Here is a 10,328-nt window from a genome sequence, read left to right on the forward strand (position 1 = left end):
TGTTTTTGAGATGGAGTCTCGCTCTGTCGCCCAGGCTGGAGTGTAATGGTTCAATCTCGGCTCGCTGCAGCCTCTGCCTCACGGGTTCATGCTATTCTCCTGTCTCAGCCTCCTGAGTAGCTGGGATTACAGGCATGCGCCACCATGCCTGGCTAATTTTTGCATTTTTAGTAGAGTTGGGGTTTCACTATGTTGACCAGGCTGGTCCCGAGTTCCTGACCTCAGGTGATCCACCTACCTCAGCTTCCCAAAGTGCTGGGATTACAGGTGTGAGCCACTGTGCCTGGCCTTATTTGAGCTCTGTTTCTACTCCTATGAGATAGGGAAACTGCTGAGTCCTTCTTCCAGTCTCAACCAGCATGAGGACTTCAAATGGACAGACATGGCCCCTCCTTCATTTATATTTATTCCAGACTATTGCACACTTCTCTCACCCCGCTCGTGGGTCTTAGAAGGGCTGGCAGGAGTTAAAGTTCCAAGAAGTTCCCAGGCCAACAAGAGTGGAGCTAGGGGAAGTGATGGAGGAGATATTGGTGCTCTGGGGGCCAGAGTGGTACCCAAGCTAAGGGGTGGGGGTGGAGGTGGAGGAAACAGGTCAGTTGTTCCTCATGATCATCCGGATCCAGTCCACATACTTGCAAATATAGGTGTAGACTCCAGGGATGCCATCTTGTCCACAGGGCCCCACAGACCCCCAGGACACCAGACCTTGAAGGACTCCCCCACACACCAGGGGGCCCCCAGAATCACCCTGGAAGGGAAGAGAAGTACTGTCTGAACAAGGGAGACATCTTATTTCTGTTTTCCTCCCCAACCCTCCAACCCAGTCCTGGGCCTTGGGGAGGGCTCCAAGTCTGGTCATTAGACAAAAGAGTATAATCACTTTCCCGGAGGACAATGGCAATGGCTAACCAAAAGAGAAGAGCCACTGTCTCTAGGGGCCAATCCCAGGGAAGAAGGGTGGAACTCCATAAAGGACAGCGGTTCTCTCAAGGACAATGGCTGGGGCCCTGATCAATGAGGAGAGAGAACACTATTATCAATGGCCAATCCCAGGGGAGGAGGGTGGGACTCCATAAAGGATAGAGGTTCTCTCAAGGACAATGCCTGGGGTTCTGACCAATGAGGGGAGAGAGTGCCATAAAAAATGACCAATCCCAGGGAAGGTGGGCAGGACTCCATCAAAAGCACAGAGTTCTCTCAAGGACAATGGCTAGGGCCCTGACCAATGAGGGGAGAGACCGCCATCCTCAAATCTCTCTCAGTCTGGGCCAGCACCAACTGGAGGATGGTATGGGAAAGACTTAGAGCCCCAGAAACAGCTGGTTCCCTGTCTGGGCTCCCAGTCCTCTCTGTCTGTTTTGCTGTCTCTCTCTGTAACCCCTGCCCCATCTTTCCTTCTCTGTTCCCTTCCTCCGTCTTCTCTCCCTGCCCCTCCCCCTCCTCCATTCCCCGGTCCTCCCTTTTACTCCCTGTCTCTCTCCCTCCCTTATCCTGGGCCTCTCCTCCATTATTATTATTATTATTATTATTATTATTATTATTATTATTTTGTTTTGAGACAGAATCTGGCTCTGACGCCCAGGCTGGAGTGCAGTGGCGTGATCTCAGCTCACTGCAACCTCCGCCTCCCGGGATCAAGCGATTCTCCTGCCTCAGCCTTCCAAGTAGCTGGGGCCACAGGCTTGCACCACCACCCCCCGGCTAATTCTGGTATTTTTAGTAGATTCAGAGTCTCACCGTGTTGGCCAGGCTTGTCTTGAACTCCTGACCTCAAGTGATCCGCCCGCCTCGGCCTCCCAAAGTGCTGGGATTACAGGTGTGAGCCTCCGTGCCCAGCCTCTCCCTTCCTTTTTGACCCCGTCTCTCTGCAGCATCCCCTTTCCCTGATTCATCCTCCATCAGTTCCCCTCCTGCTTCCAGCCCCTCCCCTTCACTTCCTGTCCTGGTGACCACGCATGCTGCCTGCACTGGCTCACCTGGCAGGCATCCTGCCCCGGGACGCCGCCTGCACACACCATGTTGCTCGTGATTCTCCCGGGATACACGTCATGGCAGGTGGCATGGGAGACGATGGAGAGGTTGAGGCACTGGAGCAGATCCGGGAATGGGTCTGGAGAGAGAACATGCGTGCTGCAGGGTCCCCTAAATCTCCCCACTTTGAGGCCACGTCCCTCTTCCCTGGATGTGGCCCATCCATGTCAATACCCCTGCCCCTCACCGACCTGTACTACAATCCCGAAACCTCCAAGTTACATATTTATGACTTAATTTCATATGAATCATGACCCCAGATGATTGACGGTCTCTTTGATCTTTGACATTTGACTTTGAGTGGCATAACTCAAGAACTTTCTTGTCTCTCCAGCGTCAGAGACAACGAATCCAGACCTGACCCTCTTCAATGCCAGCTACTGTGATCTTTGACCTTCTGTCTTATTACCTTATGATCCCAGCTTGATCTCATATCTTCTGTCTCCTGACCCCATGTCCCTGCCTTTACCTTAACCTCCAACCTCAGCTCTGCATCTTCCAAACCTCACTGCTTCCAACGCCAGTGTCCCCTGATCCTAGTTTATTCGGCCCCAGCCTCCATGACCCCAAACTTCGGGCCCCACACCCCAAACGCTATGACCTCCAATCTCAGATATGTGATTTTGGATAGAATCCCAATTTCCATCCTCAGATTTTGACCAGATTGTACAACCTCTGGATCCCATGACCTTAATTCTACAGTGACCTCTAACCCCAGACCCATGACCCACAATGCCCATATCCTATACATATATATATATATATATATATATATGCCTTTTGCTCCAGTGTGATGACCCCTGACACACTCTGACCTCTGACCATGTCTCTGACCTCTGATCCCTGACTTCATACCCAGTCCTTTAACCCCTTTGGCTCCCAAGACCCCAATCCACCATAATCTCTGACCCCAAACCATGATCCTGATGTCCCATCCCACACCCTGACCCTTTACCCATCCTTCCTCTGAGGTGTCATGATTCGACCTCTCGCCCTGCATCCCAGACTTGTACCCATTCTGACCCCTGACCCCTGGCCCCGGGCCCCTTACTCCATGGGTGGTTGGTGATGCCCCAGCCTGAGACGTGGCACTCAGTGCCAGCGGTTGCACAGTCATTGGGCAGGGGCAGGGGTTGAACGCTGCTGGTTACGCGGACGGGCAGGCGCAGCCGCAGCAGCCGGAGGTCGTGCTCATGGCTCGTCGAGGCTCCCAGGTAGCCGGGGTGGGTCACAGAGAAGCCGCTGCGCCGGATCTGCTCGGTCCAGTCGAGCTGGCTGAGGCTATGTTCCCCCAGGCGCACCCAGTACCTGCTGCCGGTGGCGACGGCTGAGCGGGTGGCAGGCACGCAGTCCCCCACCTTGCACCCCTCCACGGACACTCCCAGGCGCTCCTGCCGCTCCCCACTGTTCTGCCCCTCACTGTCTGTCCTCTCACCTGCGCCTCTCATTCTCCGAGTCTCTCTTACAGGCTCTTATTCCCAACCTCCATCACCCTCTTTCCATCTTGGGTGTTCCCTATTTCTCCTCCCATGTCCCTGCATCTGTGTCTCTCTCTCTCCTTTTTTTTTTTTTTTTTTTTCAAGACCGAGTCTCGCTCTGTTGCCCAGGCTGGAGTGCAGTGGCACCATCTTGGCTCACTACAACCTCCACCTCCCAGGTTCAAGCAATTCACCTGCCTCAGCCTCCCAAGTAGCTGGGATTACAGAAGCATGCCACCATGCCCAGCTAATGTTTGTATTTTTAGTAGAGATAAGGTTTCACCATGTGTGTCAGGCTGGTCTCAAACTCCTGACCTCAAGTGATCCGCCCGCCTCGGCCTCCCAAAGTGCTGGGATTACAGGTGTGAGCCACCGTGCCGGGCCTCTCTTTCTGATTCTCTCGGCTGGTGAAGCCCATGAAGGCAGGGACATCAGTGGACCTTGTTCACTGCCTTATTCCCACCGCCTGGCACGGAGCATGTGCCCTCCATGCTCATGCGTGGACGAGTGGGTTCATGATTGAACGAGTGGGTTGATGAATGGCCTCTCTGCATCCTGCTGCTGGCCCTCTCTCTCCCTGAGTCTCTGTTTCTTTGCATCTGATCTCCCCTTTCACAAAAAAAGTTCCAGGCCAGGCACAGTGGCTCATGCCTGTAATCCCAGCACTTTGGGAGGTCAAGGCAGGAAGATTACTTGAGCTGAGGAGTTTGAGACCAGCCTGGGTAACATAGCAAAACCCTGTCTCTACAAAAAAAATTTAAAAATTAGCCAGGTGTGGTGGCGCAGGCCTGTAGTCTTAGCTCCTTGGGAGGCTGAGGTGTGAGGATCACTTGAGCCCAGGTGGTTGAGGCTGTAGTGAGCCAAGATAGCATCACTGCACTCCAGTCTGGATGACAGAAAGAGCAAGACTCTGTCTCCAAAAAAAAAAAAAAAGAAAGAAAAAGAAAAAAATTCCAGAACATCAGTCTACTGAGGCCCAGAGAGGTGCCAGGCATAGATTCTGAAGTTGCACAAAGAGTTTGGGTCATGTTGGCTGGGTGCAGTGGCTCACACCTGTAATCCCAGCACTTTGGGAGGCCAAGATGGGCAGGTCATTTGAGGCCAGGAGTTTGAGACCAGCCTGGCCAACATGGCAAAACCCTGTCTCTACAAAAAATACAAAAATTAGCTGGGCATGGTGGCGGGTGCCTGTAATCCCAGCTACTCAGGAGGCTGGGGCAGGAGAATCACTTGAACCTGGGAGGCAGAGACAGCAGTGAGCTGTGATCACGCCATTGCACAGCAGCCTGGGCGACAGAGCGAGACCCTGTCTCAAAAAAATAAAAAAAAGAAAAAGAAAAAGAGCTTGGGTCAGACCTGGGCCCCGGGCCCAGACTGGGTCAAGGAATGGCTGGGGTGAGTGGCAGATGTCATATAGCAAAGAAAGGGTACATGCAGGAATGGGAGAGGCAGGAGGGCAGGTTCCAGGACCCTCCCCGGCCCTCCACCCAACACACCTCACCCTGCCCAGCACCACCCCAGGCCCACTGCTAAGGAAGTTCCACTCCTGGTCTAACCTCAGACTCTCTTGTTGCAGGACCAGCTTCTTCCCAGTGGGCACCACCCTCCCTTGTGATCCTACCCCCAGCGCTTGCCTTCCCATAGTCCTCCCTTCACCCACCCCAGGAAGGGACTTACCTGCCGCTGCAGTGAGCCGCTGTGAGGACCCACCTGTGGTCAATAAGGACACCCCCGCAGCGCAGGCTGGTGCCCTCAAACAGCCCCACCTGCCACGGCTGTGAGTTACGCCCACACTCGGTGCCATTGAAAATCTTCGGTGTGGCTGCCTGGCTGAGCCCTGGAGACAGACAGGGGCATGGGTCAGAGAGAGGAAGAAAAGATACAGAGATGGAGAGACACACAGAGTGAGAGAGAGAGACAGGCAGGAGAGAGAGAGGAGAAAGAGAGACGAGAAAGAGAGAGAAAGAGAGAGAAAACCAGTGATAGAAAAAGACCATGAAACATCAAAGAGACCCAGGGAGAAAGATGCTTACACATAGGAGGGAAATGGAGAGACAGAGATTCAGAGAGGGACAGAAGGCAAGAGGGATCAAAAAATAGGGGAGACCGAGGTGAGCAGTGCCCTGAGAGCTGCAGGTAAATGGAGGCACGGAGAAAGCCCCTCTCCTCCTCACCACCAGGCTGGGGGCCAGAGCTGAGATGGGGAGTGGGGTGGGGCCTCCTCATGGGGGTGGAGGGATCCATTCGCAGTCCTGCCCTCTCCCTGCTCCGGGAGAACTCACCAAGAACACACAGGAGCAAAAAGATGCTGAGCCCCATGGTGGGTCACTTCCAAAGTCTGGGGGAAAAAGGGGAATCTCAGAGGTCACCCTTTCCCTGTGCCCCCCACCTCTGCCCTCTCTGCTTCTCTTTGAAGGTCACCAAGGGGATGACCTGCTTGTCCTCTCTCTACCTGCTCCCCTGTGTGTCACTCCCTCATTGGCAGTCGCCTACCTCCTTCTCACCTTGTCTCTTTGTCTGCCAGATCCTCTACGTGGCTGTCACTGTTCGGCCTGTCCGCGTCGCTGCTATCTCTCCGTCCACCTACCTGCCTGTCGTCTCATCTGCTGGCCACTCCGCCAGCCAACTCTACCACTCTGCACCTGGCTCCTCAGCCACCTGTCATGTTGCTCAACCGGTCCCTTTCCTTCCATCTGTCGCTCCAGACAGACCACTGACAAAGCTCTTAACTCTCTTTGTCCTGGCCCATCCAGTTTCCGGGTTAAGGGAAGGGGACCAGGAAGACAGGGGTGGGGCGTCCCCTAATTCTGCAGAAACTCTTCTCAGCTAATCACACTTAATTGAGCTTTACAGCTAAACGGAGTGGGGAAGGAGGAAAGGACCCAGGGTGGGAAGACCCAGCCCCACTCCCTCTCTCCTCTGCAAGCCCGTCAGCAGCCCCGGGACTGATGACTCAAGGTGACTAGGGAGCTGGGTTCTAATCCTGACTCCAGTGACAAAGGAGGGTGGGGAGACCTTGGACACCTGGGGCCCATCCCCATGCAGTGCAGGGGAGGGGCAGGGGGAAGGAGAGGCTGTGAAAGCAGGAGAGTGGACGGGAGGGTCAGGAAGCCCAAGCTAGAAGGAGTCCCAGAAAGAGAAGAAGAGTTGAAGGAACAGACTTCCAAATAGGTGATCAGGCAGGGGTAGAAGAGTTTCTGAACTGAGTTCATATATGTACGTATGAAGTGGATCAATCTAATTCCATAAAGTTTTTCTTTGCTAAGAACTTCTATTGCTTAAATAAAACCCACAGAGAAAAAAAAAAGACACAGGGAAGGAGAAATGGTAGAAAGAGAGAGAGAGAATGAATCACAGGACAAGGGAACTTTGTGCTGTTTTTTGTTTTTCGTTTTGAGATGGAGTCTCGCTCTGTCACCCAGGCTGGAGTGCAGGGCTGTGATCTCCGCTCACTGCAACCTCCACCTCCTGAGTACCTGGGATTACAGGCACGTGCCACCATGTCCGGCTAATTTTTGTATTTTTAGTAGAGACGGGGTTTCACCATGTGGGCCAGGCTGGTCTTGAACTCCTGGCCTCAAGCAACCTGCCTGCCTTGGCTTCCCAAAGTGCCGGGATTACAGGTGTGAGCCACCATACCTGGCCTCTGTGCTGGTTTATCTGAGTTTTTGCTTCATCTAGGAGGAATGGAAGGAGAGAAAGAAGGAGAGAGAGAGGGGACAGAGAGAGAAAATGAGAACAAAAAGGGAATTAGACTCAGAGGAAGGGGGATTGAGAAACAAACCAAGAGAAAAGCAGTCAGGGCCAGGCGCGGTGGCTCACGCCTGTAATCCCAACACTTTGGGAGGCCGATGCGGGCAAGTCACTTGACGCCAGGAGTTCAAGACCAGCCTGGCCAATATGGTGAAACCCCATCTCTACTAAAAATACAAAAATTAGCTGAGTGTGGTGGTGCATGCCTGTAATCCCAGCTGCTCGGGAGGCTGAGGCAGGAGAATCCCTTGAACTTGGGAGGCGGAGGTTGCAGTGAGCCGAGATTGTGCCACCGCACTCCAGCCTGGGCGGCAGAGCAAGACTCCATCTCAAAAAAAAAAAGAAAGAAAAAGAAAAAAAAGAAAAGCGGTCAGACAGACAGAGCGCACAAACAAACAAAAAAACCCAGAACAAAACAGAGGAGAGCAAACTCCCACCCTATGACTGTCTTTTAGTCCTTCACTTTCTCTCTGGGTCTCCAGTCTCTGTCCGTGTCTCATTTTCAGAATCACAGAACCTTAGCTTTTGATTTGCTCTTAGAAACGACCTAACTGCTTTAACTCATCATTGGTCAGCGCGACTGGCGTTGATAACGCTGGTCCCTACAAAGCCTCCTGCTGGCTGTTAAGAGCTTTCCTTCTTTGGGCAGAGAGGATAAAAAAGCACCATGACTGTCCTTTCTCTGGAAAGGACACACTTCACACGCTCACAGCACAAAAACGCCACTTCTTCCTTTTTCTGGTGTCAAGTTTTACAATAAACCTCAACTGAATAAGCAAAGAAACAAAAACAAAAATACCAACAACTACCCAATTCAACCTCTCTCTCTTTTTTTTTTCTTGTAGATTTTAAAGAGAATCAGGTTTACTGATGTGGAATTTATATCCAATAAAATTGAATACAAAAAATAAGGCGGGGTCGCTGATTTTAAGGAGCATTCATGCAAATTAAAAATTACCATGTATATAGTTAGTAACAATGTATTGTGTACTTGAAAATTACTGACCGAGTAGGGTTTAAGTGTTCTCACTACAAGTAAATATAAGTATGGGGCCGGGCATGGTGGCTCGTGGCTATAATCCTAGCACTTTGGGAGGTTGAGATGGGAGGATGGATTGAGGCCAGGAGTTAGAGGCCAGCCTGGGTAACATAGTGAGACCCTGTTTCTACAAACAAAAACTAAAAAAATTAACCAGGCATTATGGTGACACAGGCCTGTAGTCCTAGTTATGTGGGAGGCTGAGGTGGGAGGATCACTTGAGCCCAGGAGGTCGAGGCTGCAGTGAACCATGATCACACCACTGCACTCTAGTCCGGGTCACAGAGCAAGACCCTGTCTCTCTATAAAAAAAATAATAATAACTTTTATTAAAAAATAAAATAAAATAAATTTGTAGATGAGGAATATTTTGCCTCCAGAACTCAACGAGGCCTAAAATGTTTGGGGTTTGTTTTAATGCTGTGGGTGCTAAGAGACTCATCAATAGCTGTTTCTTGGCAGTGTCTCAGCTGGAGGGGTCCTCACTTTACCAAATGATTTTCAGAAATTTAACCAAGGTGGGGCCGGGCGTGGTGACTCACGTCTGTAATCCCAGCACTAGGCCGAGGTGGGCAGATCACTTGAGACCAGGAGTTCGAGACAAGCCTGGTCAACATGGTGAACCCCCGTCTCTACTAAAAATACAAAAATTAGCCAGTTGTGGTGGTGGGCACCTGTAATTCCAGCTACTCCAGAGGCTGAGGCAGGAGAATCACTTGAACCTGGGAGGCAGAGGTTGCAGTGAGCCGAGATCGAGCCACTGCACTCCAGCCTGGGTGACAGAGTGAGACTCCGTCTCAAAAAAAAAAAAAAAGAAAAAAAAGAAAAAGATATTCAACCAAGGTGGGAGGCCTCATACTCTGTGTGGGGCGCTGGCCCATCCCATTGTGTGAGTTCCTCTAGAGTATTTGTGAATCTAGAATTAGCGTATCCTATGGCTTCCTTTGGACAAGGGTGTTTGTCACCATATGACGTCCTGCCTGTGCTTTTGGAGAAACGTGGATGGAGCTGGGGTGTTGCCTGTGTTGCATGTCAGAACGTGATAGCCCAGAGTCTGGAACTTCAGCATGCTGAGTGCTTTGAGCTGAAGGAGACTGGAAGACCTCAGGAACAAGAGGTTCTCTCCAACCTCCTCCTGCTTTCCTCTCCTCTCCCCTTACTTCTCCTTTGAAGCAGTCACAGACACTAGAATTCCTTTTCCCCTGAAGACCCTCATGTGACAGGTGTTCTGCAGAGGAAGGAATGCAACACAGAAAGGCCCAGAAGAATCTGAACAAATGGGACCTGCTGGGATCCCCCCTCAATTTATGACCAAGAGATCATACCTGTTTTTTGGTTTTTGTTTGTTTGTTGAGTTGGTTGGGTTTTTTTGAGATGGAGTCTCGCTCTGTTGCCCAGGCTGAAGTGCGGTGGCACAATCTCTGCTCACTGCAACCTCCGCCTCCTGGGTTCAAGCAATTCTTCTGCCTCAGCCTACTGAGTAGCTGGAATTACAGGCACCTGCCACCACACCCAGCTAATTTTTGTATTTTTAGTAGAGATGGGGCTTCACCATATTGGCCAGGCTGGTCTCGAACACCTGACCTCATGATCCTCCCACCTCGGCCTCCCAAGATCGTACCTGGTTTTTCACATCACATGTCTACATGCCAACGCCTTCTTCATTGACCCTCAAAATGACACAATTTCCCCTGAGTTTTTGGGTCTTCATTTCTGAAGGCTTTCATGTCACATAAAACTGTTAAATCCACTTGTTATGCTTTTATCTCATTAACCTGTCTTTTGTTATAGGGGTGCTGGCCATGGACTTTGAAATGCGTAAGAAAAAGGTATTGCGGGCCAAGCACGGTGACTCATGTCTGTAATCCCAGCACTTCAGGAGGCCGAGGCAGGCAGATCACCTGAGGTCAGGAGTTTGAGACCAGCCTGGCTAACATGGTGAAACCCCGTCTCTATTAAAAATACAAAAATTAGCTGGGTGTGGTGGTGTGCACATGTAATCCCAGCTACTCGGGAGGCTGAGG

At 51.5% G+C, this 10,328-nt stretch overlaps 1 protein-coding gene across 2 annotated transcripts; it reads right to left on the reverse strand.

The window, feature by feature from the left end:
* Window positions 1-385: 385 nt before the first annotated feature.
* KLK12 (kallikrein related peptidase 12) lies at window positions 386-6,102 on the reverse strand. Of its 2 annotated transcripts, XM_016936694.3 has the most exons (7): window positions 6,017-6,102; window positions 5,795-5,850; window positions 5,190-5,349; window positions 3,086-3,345; window positions 1,980-2,113; window positions 636-751; window positions 386-506 (listed from the first exon to the last, which is right to left on the reverse strand). In XM_016936694.3, exons 2-7 carry the CDS (start codon window positions 5,829-5,831, stop codon window positions 449-451), a joined length of 765 nt encoding a protein of 254 aa, XP_016792183.2. In that variant the 5' UTR covers window positions 5,832-5,850; window positions 6,017-6,102; the 3' UTR covers window positions 386-448. The 2 variants fall into 2 exon arrangements, with proteins under 2 accessions (XP_016792183.2, XP_054528635.1); XM_054672660.2 differs by lacking the exons at window positions 3,086-3,345; window positions 5,795-5,850; window positions 6,017-6,102 and having other exon boundaries at window positions 5,190-5,316.
* Window positions 6,103-10,328: the final 4,226 nt, after the last annotated feature.

The sequence above is a fragment of the Pan troglodytes genome, chromosome 20 (assembly GCF_028858775.2).
Source record: "Pan troglodytes isolate AG18354 chromosome 20, NHGRI_mPanTro3-v2.0_pri, whole genome shotgun sequence".
Classification (NCBI taxonomy): Eukaryota; Metazoa; Chordata; class Mammalia; order Primates; family Hominidae; genus Pan; species Pan troglodytes.

Bases quoted from the DNA above. Each gene is read 5' to 3' on its own strand.
- KLK12 (XM_016936694.3), bottom strand. From the start codon at position 5,831: ATGGGGCTCAGCATCTTTTTGCTCCTGTGTGTTCTTG. The intron at 752-1,979 runs GTGAGCCAGTGC...CTTCCCTTCCAG, and splicing joins CGGGGCAGGATGCCTGCCAG to GGTGATTCTGGGGGCCCCCT. The intron at 507-635 runs GTATGTGGACTG...CACTTCCCCTAG, and splicing joins GTCTACACCTATATTTGCAA to CTCCACTCTTGTTGGCCTGG.